A 15,597-nucleotide genomic window follows, 5' to 3' on the forward strand; every position below is an offset into this window, starting at 1 on the left:
TCTCCAAATGAGCGTTTAAGCCCATCAAAAATTCGTCCGAGACTTCCGTTATCTGGGCGGAAATGCTCATCCACATCGTCAAAGACCCCATGGCAGCAGCGGCGGTAGATTCGCCTAACGAGCGCGCCGAAAAGCTATGCCCGCCCATGAAATAGTACGGAGCTTGATCCAACGCATAATGCAGTCCGTATCCACAGAGAGCGCGGAGAATTGCATTGCGCTGCTTCACTTCCTTGTCCCCCATAGAAAGCATCAGAGAGTTACCTTTCTTTTCGATTTTTACAGAGAGCTGTAGGGGCGAAGCAAGTTTGGCCACCAGTTGGAGGAGAAAGTCTTTCTCCCAAATACGACTGGCAACGGTTAGGCTGCAAAGTGCCGCAGACGTAGGTACCCCCGTCATGGTTGAATATATAGAAATTACGGTAAGGTTGACGACTGCTCGCAACTAGAAATAATCTGTTACTCTGGTTAGCCATGCCCACCCTTGTCTGTGGCGACGTGCTGGCCTTAGGACGCTCTGCAAGCGCAACGTCGAGGCGGCATCGGGCGACGGACCGGTGGCAGGAGAAACCAAACGTGTGGCCTGGGTCTGCGTAGTTTCACACAATCCTGAAAAGTGGATCACGAATAGGTGGGACCAAACAAAGCTTGGCAATTTTTGGACCATCAGGAGACCGTAGTACTTCACTAATAACGCCGTATTCGAGGGTAGTTTTTTTAAGTTGGCAGGTCAGCTTGACCCCCCTTTACGATTATACAATACATTGCTCTGGCTCAATATCGTATATTTGCCAACAAACGATTCTTCGTTCAAGGGGACTGTTCCCCAAAATCTGCATGTGATTCGGTTAGTAGTTCATCTCATACCAAAATTTTCTCTTCGATTCGTGTTGCCTCGCTTTAGCTGTGGAAAGGCTTGTTCCGGGAGCACGAAGAGAGAAACATTCAATATCGGATAATTTTCCGGTCTCGAGGGTGCAATGAAACAATCCCGCTCGTCCAGATCTCGCGTGGAAAAAACTGTTCCAAAACCACCGCCTACTGGCCCAAAAACTCCATCTACGCTGGCCGCCACCGTGGCAGCAGGGAAATCTTTCGAGACCACCGAGCGCTGCGGCACATGTTCTGCATGTTTACGTGAAGACTGTGGCCAGTGCGAAGGATGCGTATGCAAACAAAAATACGGAGGTGATGGCTCCAGTAAGAAGCAGTGCGTCTATCGGGGTTGCCAAGCTATTTCGGAGATAAATCTAAAGGTCGGCGGTGGCTGCTTCGCGAGCGCCACTCACAACAGCGACATCAGTAGCGTTTTGTCTATATCGCAATACCCACCATACCCCTTCACACCGCCACCGTCTTTAATCGACGTCAACAAAAAGAGGAAACCTGATTTGACAATAGCTGACAAAAAGTCGATGTATGGGAAGCTCATCCCAAGTGAATCTCCACGCGATCACTGTTCCGGCTGCAACTTACGGCAAGAAACCATTAACGATTCTGTGCTTATCTGTGACGGTCCTGCTTGCGGTCGTGAATATCATCTGCGTTGTTGCGTGCCTGCTCTTGACATCATTCCGGAAGGCGATTGGCTCTGCCAAGACTGCAGTCCGTCTGGCAGCGCTGAAACTTTGATGCAATATCTTGAATCAAACGATGAACGACGTTGTGACTTTCAATCTTCTGAGGAATTTGTTGCCTCTCTCATCTCACATGACATGGTAAAAGAAAAAGTGCACCGTCGCCCTCTGTCGGAACTCGAACGAGCCACTGAAATCCATCGTAGTGCAATTGGCGAAAATTGGAACCTTTTGATTTCACCAGACTTTTATGTCGGAAAGCCGTTGCGTATTTACGATGGACTAGCAAACCAGTACCATTCGGGCCGTCTGGTAGATTGTCGACAGTCTCTCTCTTGTGGGACAGTAGAATACCTTGCGCGTTTCCCTTCCGGAAAGGATGGTCGGAAATCTCCACTCCACCACTGGATTATTCTCGAAGAACATTGCCTTGCTATTGGCACCGCACTGATCTGGTCACAAACTCTTGGTCGGCGTTGGAAACCTGCACAGCTCCTGCTTCGTACTGGAAGAGAACTTGTCTCTGTCGCCAGTATGTATTCGGAAGAACAAGGTGAGATTCGGTTTACGGATTCCAAGCATACTTTGAATGCGTTGCCTAGCACACCGGAAACAGACACAACTAAACCTGCGGCCACTCCATGCTCGGGAAGTGCCTCTCGATCAGCACCGTCTGAGCCAAGGTTTCCTATCAAGAAGAGGCGAAGGAACGAAGTGTGGGGCCTTGTACGTTTCTTTGGGGAAGGAACCTTTGAATTCGTCCCTTTGACAGCTCGTGCTCGCAGTTATAAGGATCCAATCTTTCAAGCAAAATACGGAAAGTCGGAAGCAATATGGCTCCCGCTTGCGATCGCAGAGGCTGAGCAGGCAGAGCAAACATCTGTTCTTCAATGGCGTAACATGGAGCAAAACAATAGACTTAGCCAACATGTCTTATCGAGCAGAGATGACTACGGTCTTCAACCACTACAACCAACCAACTCGTTCGATTCTGTTTCTTTTCCCTCGCAGCTTACACCATCAATTCCGCAAGGCTTAGATCGACTTCATATATTGAATCTTTTACAAGAGCAAGGGTTAGAAGTCGACAAAGACATAGCGTCAATTCTTCAATGTACGAGTGTGCCAGTCAACGTGGCTAGGTGCCTCAAACAAAATGGTCATGTAGTATAGGATGTCAAAGTGTAGCTTAGCTTGAAGTCTAAAAGTTAATATCTATTGCTGACAGCAAACTTTACTTCTCTAAACTTGGTGCAACTTGAACAAGCTTCGAAACCATTGTCAATGCTGCCTTGGCAAACTTGCCTCTCCTATTTTTCCGACTTCTAGAGGCCTCATCGGATGACGCTGTCTCTGCACCCGCTCCTTGTGCATTCGTTTGAGATTCAGGAATGGCTGTTTCCTTCAATTTACGCTTCTTTACGTTTTCGCTCCGGCTCAATATCACGGATGTACAACCATCTTCGCCGGCCAAAGCTGATTGAAGTTGTCGCACTGTTGATGGACGATTTACTCTTGAAGATCTAACGGTAAGATGATCGTCCTCCCGTCTATCATCTCTCCTATCTTTTATACCATTTTCTGTGTTTTCTGATTCGCTATCTTCATTTTCGTCGTCTAAGCTCAATTCATCTGCTTCGCCTACATGGCTGCTTCCAGTTGAATCATCATTGGCATCGCCAGAGTCGCTAGAATCGTTTTGGTTGCGGGATGTTGCCACTAGAAAATCGTCAGTATCATCAATCTTGGCAATTTCACCGTCCGACAATTCTCCAAATATAGCGTCGTTCAGTTTCTGGTAGTCCACAGATTTCCGCCCTCGTTTCCCGTTTAAAATGTTGGACTCGTCCAGCTTACCCGGGTCGGAAACGCTTGCGTTTGCAGAGCTTGTGTTTCCACTTTTTCGCAATCGGACGCTTCGTCGTTGAACTTCTTGTTCACTTTCCTCCTCGTCCTCCGAAACCTCTGAAAGCGCCGCCAGCTCATCTTTACCGATATTCAGCTCCACACTGGACATCTCTTCTAGCGTAGCTTGACTGCTTCCTTCACTAGCATCCTCCTTATCACCAGATAACTCTACACGAGCTTGATGTCGCTTTTCTTGAAAAGATTCCAGGTCGAAGTGACCGTCGTCCTCATCCTCCTCGTCATCGTCAATATCTGTGTCGATCTCCTGTTCTTCCAACCCAAGAATTCTCCCCAAAAGTTTGGATGCCGCAGTTGTTCGTTTGCCATCTTTAAGATCGCATGCTGCTGCATAGTTGACTTCTACTTCAGGAAAAACTTCCTCAACAGCATTCCACGACTTCAATGAATCGTCATCCCCATTCTTTACGCCATCCAGTTCCGCCGCGTAGCGTCGCTGCTCCCATTCGTCTCCCATATGGTTTGTTTGGATTAAGAGCATCATATCGGCGAGGGTGCTGCAAAGCGGACAGAACCAATCGTCTTCTTCGTTTTCGACTTCTTCCGGCTTGACGTGTGGTTGAAGACACCGCATGTGATACGCGCGATAGCACCCACAGCCATCGCACATGATCATATCGTTTTCATCCGTAGCCTCACTTTGGTGACAGACGCAGCAGCGCAAATTGTCCAACGAAATACCACTATCACCATCATGCTTTGCTATGGGTTTCGACTGGTCGGTTATGGATTGTGCCGGTTCAGAATTTGCCTGCGTTTCGCTGTTAATGGTAAGAGAAATTTCGGCAGGAACTGTATTGGATGCGTGTTCTTCTGCGTTCAGTGTCATTTCCGGAGTACGAGGATCAACTCGTCGCGAGTGCGACATTCCGAACGGAAAGGCGACTCGTGCTACGAATTCCGGGGACGCGTCATCCCGACAAAAGCGGAGTAGCATGTTCCATCGCATTTCCTGGTCCCCGCGGATGAGATCTTGTAGGTTCAGCAGCACATGTCGTAGCTTGCGCCGGCTCCCGTACAATCGCACCATACACTGTGCCAGTTCTTGGGAATTTTGTGCGAAATGCGATCGATTCTTGGCCGTGCTCGTCAAGGTTTCCAACGCCGTCTCGGCCAAACGAACGTTGGCCAGTTGCGAGTTGACTTGGAGTGGAACACGGTTGTGTAGCTCGGCTTTCCATAGGGCCGCTTTGACGTCTCGACAGGCGCTTTCCCAAGCGACTTCCTCCTCACGCACGCCCGGGTTGGGAGGAGACTGAAAACAGGACGACGATAGACGAGGAATAGCGTGGTCTTGGCTCGTCGCAGGAGTTTTTCGTTTTGAATGGTCATTGCCGGTAGCCGGTTTCTTTTTCTTGAGCGAGATTTTCGCTTTTTCCCTTTGTGTTTGACACACCAAACAGTCCCACTTTCCTCGCGGGACAACGGTCAAGGGCACAAAGTGACACTTCTGGTGGTACATACGATCGCACGAATCACAGTACACGAGTGCATTAGAAGGATCGTAGAGGGTGTTCGGTAGATAGGGATCGCTCTTTCGAAAGAAATATTCCTCCTGATCGCTGTCTTCGTGATAATCTTCGTGCCGATCATCTCGAAAGAAAGCGGCGCGATCGCTGTAGTCCAGTGCACAATGACAAAGACAACAAGCGCCAACGTCCAAGGATCCTGCCGACGACGCGTCGTCCGCGCAATTTAAATCTACACAGCAAAGGAAGATTTGGTGAGAAGACGCGCTCTTGCGTTGTGATATACCGGAAACCCTCTGCACTGTCTGCAACGGCAACGGGCTGCACCGTACTGCCCGACTGCTCACCTTTGGATTGGCGTTTCGGAGCTATTTTGGGCATTTTCTCACAAATGTAAAAAGCTGGTGCCCTGTATCAGCAGTCCTGTACGATTCCGTATCCTCCGGTTACGCAAGGGATGTGTGTGAATTGAAAAGTGTTAGAAGTGCTGGTACTTGCGATAGTTAGAGGTCGACCCTTGCTCCGAAACAATGAAAGGCCCGACGTGGTTCTTGGAAAACCTCTCGGGGAACGCCGACCTCACTGGATACGCGGACGTATCGGACAAATCAAAATTGTGGGACGACGACGGCTGCCGCATGTGGCTAGAAATTTCTGGATCAACGACGATTTTGGTATCGGGAGTCTTCCGCCTGGACGTGGCGCGAAGAAGGACCAATTATCTGTCGTGGGCCAGACGAGGCTTATGTACAGAGTCCGGTCGTCCCGCGGGTGAAGAACAAGGAAGTCGCATCGGTATTGACCGGTGTCTCCTCTTTCGAATTCGGCTCGATGCGCCAAGGAACTTGCTCGTAATTCGATGATTCCACGACGGATGTATGCAGTTTAAGAAGCACGTTGAATGGGATCATAGAGAAACATAGCAAAACGTTGTGCATTGTATCTTCTAACTCTACTGCTCGTAGTGAGTTCGCGGCGCAAAGGACACCATGCGAAGCAATTACGTGTTGCGAACGAGGGAGCCATGGATGGCTTCGCATTGGCACGGCCATCGCTTCGCTTTCTTCGAGACGTTGCCCGTACGGAAAGAATAGGAGATTCTCATACAGTTGACAGGTTGTAGCAATCATGCCATCCTTATTTCGTCGTAACGTTTCCTCTCTTATCCTGTTGGGGATTTGTAGCTTTACGCATTCCTTGGCTTCGAGACATTTTCTCTCGCACGCTTCACGACGCCCCCTCGCATTTCCCAGTACGGGAGACACTAGGTCTTCTTTGGCATCTTCTTCATCCAACCAGAGCCTGACGCCATCGAAAGATGCGGAGATGCGAAATATTCGTGACTTGGACCACCTCACAGTACAGGTGCTTTTCGAGAACGAGTGCGACGCCATGAGTAGTGCGGGTTGCGATCACGGTTTCGGATTCTCCTACACGCCCGAACGAGCCAATTTGCATCCACATGCCGCACAATCGTCGGTTCTCCCAACTACCGTAACTGGTGATTGTACCTGCCGCGCCGGGCATGGCCTTTCATTGCTCTTGACGGCACACACGTCCAACGTTGATAAGATTCCGTTCGCCACGTCAGCTGTCGAGGGCAGGACAGCGGCTCTGTCGGATCAAGGATCAATATCCCACACGCTACTACTAGATGCTGGGTCGGATGCAGACTTGTGGAAATCGAACGCTGATAAGTTGAACAGTGTTCGTCTGGCCGACATCGAGGCGGCCGTTTTGTCTCATTATCACTACGACCACTCCGGAGGTCTGGTGGGGGCCATTCAGACCATCACCGATGCTCGGAATAAACAAGGAAAACAAGGTCCCAGCATCGTCATTGATTTGCACTCTTCTGGAATCGTAAAACGTGGCAGGCCTTCACCCGAAAACCCACACCAGGTTATACCTCACCGGCCAGACAATCCCACGCCCGAGCAGCTGTGCGAAGCATCCGCCGGTTCCGTTGACGTACAATTACACGATCAGGGGCACACTTTGTGCGACGACACATTTTTTGTTAGTGGCTACATTCCTCGTGACCGGACAAACTACGAAAAGGGTATACCTAATCATTTGACTCAGAAGCGAGACAGTGGAGAATGGGAGCTCGATGAAGAAATTGTTGATGAGCGATACGTTGCATGCAAAATAAAGAATCGCGGATGGGTTGTTTTTTCGTCCTGTTCCCACGCGGGTATCATTAATGTTTGTCGCGATGTCCTCCTTCGTTCAAGCGGGAACGGCCAACAGGACCAGTTGTATGCAGTCATTGGCGGTTTTCATTTAGGGGGTGCCGCTGTTGAAGACCGAATCGAACGAACGGTTGCGGATTTGCAGAGCTTGAATCCTTCGGTTGTATTGGCAGGGCATTGCACAGGCTGGAAAGCCAAAGTCGCTTTGGCGAATGCCTTTCCTGGTCGATTTCAACCTCTTGCCGTTGGGGCCAAGTACGATTTCGATGCAGCCTAACCGCAAGGACTCGCTTTTATAATTAGTTAAAAAATCGCAAAGAAGCATGTGTGGACTTGGTGTTAGCTCCGTAGACTTCTCGGATGTACAGAAACAGATACAAGACAATCGTACGTTATAGCTCAGGGTCTATTGTTAAGCAGTCTAAAATGGTTACTGGCTTGCACGAAAATGCCATGGCTTACGTAGATTTTTGGTGCAGAATATTTCACTTTCCTAATGCCGGATTGGCTGCCCTTTGGCCCAGTCTCCTTCGTGCCTCAGAGAATTATCAGGACGGACCTCCTTTCCTCGACCATGCATTTCACCGTTGAACCATTCGCCTTCGTACCACCCGCCATCACTCCAAGACATTCGGCCATATCCAAAAAATTCTCCTTCGCGGAACTCTCCTTCATAAACTGACTGGTCGGAAAAGACACACCGTCCTCGTCCGTGGCGCATGCCGTCCACCCAGCTTCCCGCATAGGTACTTCCGTCTTGATAGGTCATTTTACCTTCGATCATTTGCCCATTGACGTATTCACCGACAAAAGTACGACCATCAGCAAATTTCATCACACCGCGACCATGTTTATGATCATTCTTGAGGCCACCCTCGTAAAAGTCACCGTCCCCGTTTGAAAGACGCCCGTACCCTGTCCAACGACCGTGTTTCCAGTCACCTTCATACCAGCGACCGGCTTTGTCGTACTCTAGACGTCCGGAACCATGTGGCATACTTGTGGAGTTCGAAATTGAGCCTGTGTAGGTTCCCTTTTCTCCGTACGGATCCGTTACTACCAACGAAGCTACTTGATATGTACCTGCACCGTGCGAGGAAGACCCGTGCCCAGATCCGTTTTGCGAATTGGTATCAAATGTGACAGATTTCCCACTTCGTGTCGAAGCTATGGAAGCATCATCTCCGGCCGAGCGAACTCCAGAACGCAGGGACCCCCTTCGCGAGCTTCGACTGTAAGAATGGCGAGACCCGCTTACTACGGACGATGTACCAATGCTCTCTCGACTGTTCGTTGCGCTGTGAACGACTTTTCCACCGCTACTGATTGAATCACGGACGTGGTTGGAAAGTACACGGCCTCTGTTGGAACCTCGGCCGCCGCCGTAATCGTCGGAACAAACTCCGCCATGAGATATCTTGCTGGAAGCAAAACTGCGAATTTCGAATACTTCTTCTGCAACACTCGGGTGGCTATTACTATCGTCATCTTCGAGCTCAATTTCGCGGGGCAATGACTTAACGGATTTGGATGCCGACACAACCGACTTGGCGCGGCTTTTGGTAGTTCCTGCACTACCGGTACTCCCGGTAGACTCTCGTCTACTGGCCCGATAAGAAACACGGAAGGTTGCACTCGCGTCACTCGGTTCTACATCCTCGTCATCTCCGCAGGTCTCTGTCCACTCCCCGTCCGTAGGTTCGTTCCAGTGCGTATCGATTTCGTGATCATCGTCTCCGAGCTCGATTTCGCGTGGCACGCCTGATCGGCCAGAACGTGCCGACTGAGAACGCGCCGAGTAGGTCCGGCGGGCTCCGGTAGGGCGATGCACTCGGTTGCTACGGGATTTGCCCGACTGGAGGTCCCCAGTCACACTAGTTCTACTGTTGCCACCCACGTACTGTTGTTCCTGAAGCTTGCGCACCATATGATGCAAGAAAGTGAGTTGCGACTGCATTGACTCGAGTTGATCCTTGAGTCGAGCATTTTCTTCTTCTTTTTGACGAAGGCGGTGAACGGAGCCCGCATCGGCTTCTTCCGAATCGTTGACTATGGCTGGGGAAATCCGTGAAGTTTTGAGTACTGGATGTGAGGCCTCGGGTTCAACAACTGCCGACGCTCGCGAATTCTCCAGGGGTTCTTTTGGAGCCGTTGCTCGGTTCATTTTACATTTTGCACAAAGTAATTTCACTTTTTCTTTCTGAACGTTCGGGCATTGCAAATACAACAGCTCACCATCGACTTCATCATGGATTGTTTCGTTGTGATCAACAATGGCGAGATACTTCTTCGCTCCATGAATGCTGAAAGGTTTGGTGAAGGAGAAGTTTTTGGGATCGTTGAGATACTTTTGTATGTGCTTCTCTGTATAATGATGCCGGGCGATGCTGTATTTGACAATTTCGTCACCTGCTCGTTTGCCTGCTTTCCAATCGTTCCGACGTGCTTCACTAACGCGCAATACTTTGTCGATTGATTCTTTTAAGGCCATGTGCTCAGGATCGCTACGTTCTAGTCGGATGCGCACTACACCGTCCAGAATGGGATGCTGACCTTCCCGAAAGGCTTTTTGATAGGTGCGACAGTTCTTCCATTCGCATATACATCGTGGTGCCATCGAAGACGAAGTCGATATATTATGAGAGGAAGTACTCATATTGACGTCCTTCTGTTGCTGTTGAGATTGACTAGACGAAGAGGTATTTCTTTCCTCGGCCGTAATCATGGTAGGTGCTGGGATCTAGAGGAAGCTAGCAGCGTAACTCCACTTCGGTATTCTTTCCGTTCCACTCGCTAGCCAAACCAGACACAGATAAAATACAGCTGATGATGGTAGAATACGGTTTTGGCGTTTGATAGGAACAAGAGCGAAAAGGACGAATGTGCGGGCCCGCCCCCTATTTACGAATCGAACGGCAGAGGCAATTTTCCTTGGAGGCGGACGTTAGAGAGCCCCACACACGAAACGATTTAGGTGCTGGCACAAGGACACTGCACAAGACTTCAAGAAAAGGACCCAGAGCTGTTGCTTGTTCGACCCACAATTAACTTGCTGCGAAAGGCCCAACGCATAGCGACGTCAGAGAGCGACAAAAGGTTTTGAGTTACGAAATCCATCCTTAACATGTTGGGACTTTAGAGAAATTTATTCACCTCTCCATATAGCATAAATACAAGAGCTTATTCCGACACTCCCTAGCTAAGCCTAAAGTCACAATGACCGATTTTGTGAAAGAGATCCCGGTCGATTTGGAATTCGCTTCCAGGTTATTAAGCGTACAAGCGAACAGGCTGATGGTCTGATTTCGACCGACCGTTTTGCAATACGGGAATGAATTGTGTCACATATCGAGGCCGCAGCCATCGGCCATTGCGCTCTCTATTTCAATTTCACGACGTGTCCTTGTAGGCTAGTCGGAGTAGACTTCTCGTAGTCGTCCGGACAGCCTATTTCAGTTAAAAAGCAGCCCCGCGACGTTGATATTTTAAACAGAGGCCAGAGAGGTCCGTTATATGGGGTTCCAAAAGAGTTATATAAGACTCCTATTTTTTAGTTAGACATTTGCTGAATGAGGTGGTGAGACTCCAACTTATAACATGAGCCGACCACTTCGTAACTCGGTATCTTCCACCGCTAAGTGATGTGCGGTTGCGAAGCGGTCCGCATAGGGGCGTCTCTCCTTCCGGTGAATTCAAGAATCCAGCCGTAAATACAGCAAGAATGTGCTCCCCGAAATATTGGGCCTCCTCGACAAAGAAAGAGGACCTAGCGGCTCAGACAGGCATAGACACGTAAACTCCCAGATTTCGCTTGTTGCGTTCAAGAGAAACGTTTACTTCACAACATGACTTCCGAAACGGAAGCCCCAACCAACAAAAAGTCCGCCGTATCGGCTTATCTGCAGCATTTGCAAGAAAAACAGCAAAATTCCAAGGTAGCAGTGGTAGTTTCGCCTCGCTCCAGGGAACGCCCTGCACAACCGCCCGAGCGATTGCCTGTGTGGAAACAGCGTCAGTTGCAGCGAGTACAAGTACAATCCAACCTTACCGCGTACACGAACGCTCCAATCGGTGCGAAAGTCAACGCTTACAACCATGCAATCAGTAGTACTAGCACGACCTCCATTGGTCGCAGGCCTCCTCGGCATCCGTTCCCGAAAGACTCAACAACAGAGGAGCAGAGCAAACGAAGTATACCGAGTCCGAAACTCGTATCGGTACCTTCCCCCTCTTCAAGTCAACAGCTCCACACAACGCGGGATAGCACCAGCATCACGTACGTAAGTTCCTCCGACGGAAGTCACGAGGAGATGGATTCTTCGACCAAGTCGGAATCTCTGGACGATCCTCGTTATACTCGAGTTAATCACGTTGTCACGGTGCCGGAGGACGATATTGCGTCAGTCACGCTACCATCCTTGGCGCAACGTTTGCCCACGATCACTAGCGATGCGCCGTACCGAAGATCACGAAATTTCGAACAATATCGCAGCGCACCTTCACAGCGACCCTTCGCTGACGAACGCAGCAGACCCACTACAGAACAGAGTCGCAGTCTTGTTCTGTACGGAGAAGACGGTCTGATCGATCCAGAGAAGTTTGGAAATAATCGAGGAAACGACGAGGATTCGTTCACGGCCCTGGATCGGCTGATCGAGGAGACTTCGTCGAGATGGCAAAACTCGAGCAAATTGACAGCTTCCACAGCTACTTCAACGGCTCCTTCCACGGCTATGGTACTTGTCTCACCCTCAGGGTCCACCACGGATTCTCCAGAAGACATTATTGCTAGGCAGCAAGCCGAAATCGAGTGCCTGAAGGCACAATTGATGCAACAGCACAGCTTGGTTGCCTATCAACAGGAAGACGCCGACGAAGACTCATACCACAGTCCGCAGGAACAAATAGATCAAGTTCCTGTTGAGCACGTGGAAGTGGACCACGACGATCACTTAAGTGTCACATCTGGGCTGACAAATTTGAACGGTGGTGATCTCTCACGCATGAATGACGACATCAGTACCATTATATTGGATAATATTCCGACACGCCGCCCGGAAGCGGATGCTGAATCCATGCACGGCCGGGACAATATTGCTGGAATCGGTGCATCCGCCACTCCACGTGGCGTTGGGTTACGGCAGCGCCGGGTCCGCAACCATGAACTTCAGTTGTATGCCGCTAACGGCGTTTCCCGGAAAGCTTTGTACAGTGGCCCCCTTACGGCCGAAGGATTGTGCACAGGAGTGGGTATTTTAAAATTTGAAGAAACTGGAGACCAGTACACTGGCGCAATAGTGAATGGCGAAATGCACGGACAAGGAACGTACACATATCGCCAAGCCAAGCGGGCCGGCAAAACCTTGCGGGGCATCTTCGATCACAATGTGTACACCGGATGGGATTCGTTCAGGTAGTGAAGTACCAACCACACGCGCTTTGTATTTACTGTTGCATTAGTTCAAATGTGTTCGTGATCCGCAGGTATTACGGTTACATTATTTAAATATGTTACGTGATCAAAATCAATTTTTCAGCATGCATTTGGCGAACTCCGGTAGTCAAACGACGAAAACACAGGCCAAAGAAGTCAACGAAGTGTGAATTTGCCGTCCCCTGTTCTTCCTCGTCAGAATGTGAAAGTTACACACACGACGTGGTACCGCTAGTTGTAAGTTACCGGGACCTTCGTTATTCAAAAGAGCGGGACCCCATAACGGTCTATTAGGCCCGCCGTACAGCGGCATCATAGCGGTGGCCCATTATTTGCGGGAACGTAATCTGTCGCGGTAGTGCAAGGCGACGTGACATCTTTCTGTACACACCGTATAGTTTTCCTAATCCACAATCAGTACATCAGAGAAAGTGATTTCTCCCACCCTTTTATTAAGGGTATGAGACGTAACTGTTTCGATTGCCTTTGGTGCTTGATTGACAGGACTTAGAGGATCTGGGTTTGCGTGTGTATCCAAGACTGGCGCCTGTTCAAGAGGGGTCGCATCCGCAGGCCCACAATCCGCATCACTCATTTCTTTTTGTGATCTGCCTTCTTTTTCTTCGTTACCGTTAGCCAATGATGTAATCAACTCCCCTTCAACCCAGTCGCCTTGTTGCAATATCTTTCCGGTAGAATCCTTCAAAGTTCCAGCACCTTTAAACAGGCCGCCTTGAAATTCTCCTTCGTAAGACATTCCTGGGTCCCAGTCCAATTTGCCTTTGCCATGGTATTTCCCTGAGAGCCACTCGCCCTTGTACTGACCAGCGTCGAACGTAAATACACCAAAGCCATTGCGTTGTCCTCTACAAAAGGATCCTTCGTACTTTTCGCCCGACGGGTAGCAAAAAACGCCCTCGCCATCGCGCAAATCGTCCTTGTAGTGACCTACGTACGTGCGGCCATCTTTCCATATGTAACTTCCGGGCCCTGGTGCGAAATTGTTTTGAGCAAACGCTGCAGACATTTCGGAAATGAAACGTATTTGGCCTGTACTTACCGTGTCGTACGTTATTTTTGTATTCTCCTTCGTGAAAATCTCCTTGAGGGAAAAACAAACACCGTCCGTGTCCTTCCTTGCTACCCTCGTGCCAAAATCCTTCATGGATGCGTTTACCGTCCCCGTATACTAGACGCCCAACTCCGTGCGGTCGACGACTCTCTTTCAACACGAGGCCAGTGTATCGACCCAAGTTGCCCTGTCGGTCCAGAATGGGAATATCCACAACTGCTTCGCAAGGAGGCGCTTCGAGTTCCTTCATGACGCGCTGCACGGCCCTCCGCGCGGTGTCGACGGACGAGGCTGCCTTGGCCTCGTCTGGTGCCGGTTCGGGACTAATGACAACGAGCGGTGTGGATGTACCGATGGGCTGCCCATTGGACGGCGAAGACGTGCTAGAAGATAAAGCGAACGGTTGAGTCCTTGGAAGCGCGGAGGGTACTTTCGCAGCTTCCGCAACTGCTGATTCGGGGGCCGGCTGGTATTTGCGTTGGCGTTCGGCCGCCATGCGTGCTTGTCTCCGGGATTCCAATGCCTGCGCTTCGGCCGCGGGCTTTCCTCGAATCCATTCCCCTTCGTACGTGACCTTACCGTCCGGTGCGAGTTCCTTGCCGGGGCCGTGCGGCACGCCGGCGACAAAGGCTCCGGTATAGACCCTGCCGTCACTGTGGACGAGCGTACCTTGCGGTCCCGAGTACAATCCTTCGTGCCAGGATCCTTCGTAGAGGGCACCGTCCGCAAAGAGAAATCGTCCGTAGCCTTGTCGTTTGCCTTGCACAAAGGCACCTTCGTAGTAGTCGCCGTTGGGGAAACTCATAGTTCCGGTACCGGCGCGGGCATTTTGTTCAAAGTGACCCGTATACGAGCGACCATCTTTCCAGGTGTACGTACCGGAGCCTTGACGAGTACCGTCGGAGAATTCTCCTTCGTAGACGTCCCCGGAAGCGAAGGACAGTCTACCGTGTCCGTGGAATTGCCCGTTATCGTTGAAACAACCTTCGTAGCAAACTAATTGGGCATTCGCTTCGTGGTGGTTTCTACCAATGCGACTCGGATCGTTGTCGACGATGGGTTGGTAGTCGGCGGTTCCGTGTCCCACGGGGTGTTGTTGTAGGGCGCTCCAGAGTCCTCGATAAAGTACACTTTGTCCCGACTGGGGATCGTTCCACTTTTGATCGCGAACGACGAGCGTGTGATGGAGCGTATCATCCTTGTGCGTCGGGGTGTTGCCTTTGGCATGGACATCCTCGGACGACAGACTGGTGGTGGTGGCACGGACCGGTTGTCCACGGTTCCATAATCCCTCGTGTACCACCACACCCTCCGCACCTTGTACTTCGATACCGTGTCCGTGCGGTTGGCCTGCTTCAAAGTTTCCCCGGTAAACGTGTGTCACGGTGTCTGCCGGTGTGGACGTCAACGAGGAAGACAAGGTCCTTGTCGACCCATCGGATCGTTCGACCCTTCCGTTAGTGTCAACGTTCCAACGATACGTTCCGTATCCGTGATAGGTTCCGTTCTGCCAGGCTCCTTCGTACTCGATACCGACTCGTTCGTCGACGTACCGGCCTTGTCCGTGTCGTACGTTCCGGACCAAGTCCCCAACGTACTCGACACGGTGCGTGTCCCCGTGCGTCGGCCATTGGTACGTCCCGTATCCGTGTCGGTGGTCGTGGACCCAGTCCCCATCGTAGACGCGACCGTCGCTCCAGCGTTGGACGCCGCGTCCGTGCCGGACCGACGCTTCGGCACACTGGCCTTCGTAGACGTCACCCGATCGCCACCATACGCGACACTCGCCGTGCCAGTGTCCGTGACGCCAAGCACCGTGGTACTTGATGGCCGTGTGGTCATTACTATAATTGTTGTTGGTGTTGGATTTGGATGGTGTGGGCGTGTCTTGGGTTGTGTACACCATGACACCGTCGGGACCGTG

At 50.7% G+C, this 15,597-nt stretch overlaps 4 protein-coding genes across 4 annotated transcripts; 2 read left to right on the plus strand and 2 right to left on the minus strand.

Annotated features, from left to right (window-relative positions):
* Positions 1 to 823: 823 nt before the first annotated feature.
* PHATRDRAFT_44453 (predicted protein) lies at positions 824 to 2,750 on the plus strand (the record flags this gene model as incomplete). The annotated part of the gene is made up of 1 exon (XM_002178227.1): positions 824 to 2,750. The coding sequence occupies exon 1, from the start codon at positions 981 to 983 to the stop codon at positions 2,748 to 2,750; it is 1,770 nt and encodes a 589-aa protein (XP_002178263.1). The 5' UTR covers positions 824 to 980.
* A 61-nt stretch (positions 2,751 to 2,811) lies between these two features.
* On the minus strand, positions 2,812 to 5,612 carry PHATRDRAFT_33896 (predicted protein; the record flags this gene model as incomplete). The annotated part of the gene is made up of 3 exons (XM_002178507.1): positions 2,812 to 5,204; positions 5,320 to 5,381; positions 5,467 to 5,612. The coding sequence occupies 3 exons, from the start codon at positions 5,610 to 5,612 to the stop codon at positions 2,812 to 2,814; spliced, it is 2,601 nt and encodes an 866-aa protein (XP_002178543.1).
* Positions 5,613 to 5,885: 273 nt separating this feature from the next.
* On the plus strand, positions 5,886 to 7,444 carry PHATRDRAFT_44454 (predicted protein; the record flags this gene model as incomplete). The annotated part of the gene is made up of 1 exon (XM_002178228.1): positions 5,886 to 7,444. The coding sequence occupies exon 1, from the start codon at positions 6,101 to 6,103 to the stop codon at positions 7,442 to 7,444; it is 1,344 nt and encodes a 447-aa protein (XP_002178264.1). The 5' UTR covers positions 5,886 to 6,100.
* Positions 7,445 to 7,660: 216 nt separating this feature from the next.
* On the minus strand, positions 7,661 to 15,393 carry PHATRDRAFT_10974 (predicted protein; the record flags this gene model as incomplete). The annotated part of the gene is made up of 4 exons (XM_002178508.1): positions 7,661 to 7,916; positions 13,423 to 13,591; positions 14,343 to 14,617; positions 15,155 to 15,393. Coding segments are annotated over 4 exons (939 nt in total), but the record flags the coding sequence as incomplete, so codon positions are not given.
* Positions 15,394 to 15,597: the final 204 nt, after the last annotated feature.

This window comes from Phaeodactylum tricornutum, chromosome 4 (genome assembly GCF_000150955.2).
Source record: "Phaeodactylum tricornutum CCAP 1055/1 chromosome 4, whole genome shotgun sequence".
Classification (NCBI taxonomy): Eukaryota; Bacillariophyta; class Bacillariophyceae; order Surirellales; family Neidiaceae; genus Phaeodactylum; species Phaeodactylum tricornutum.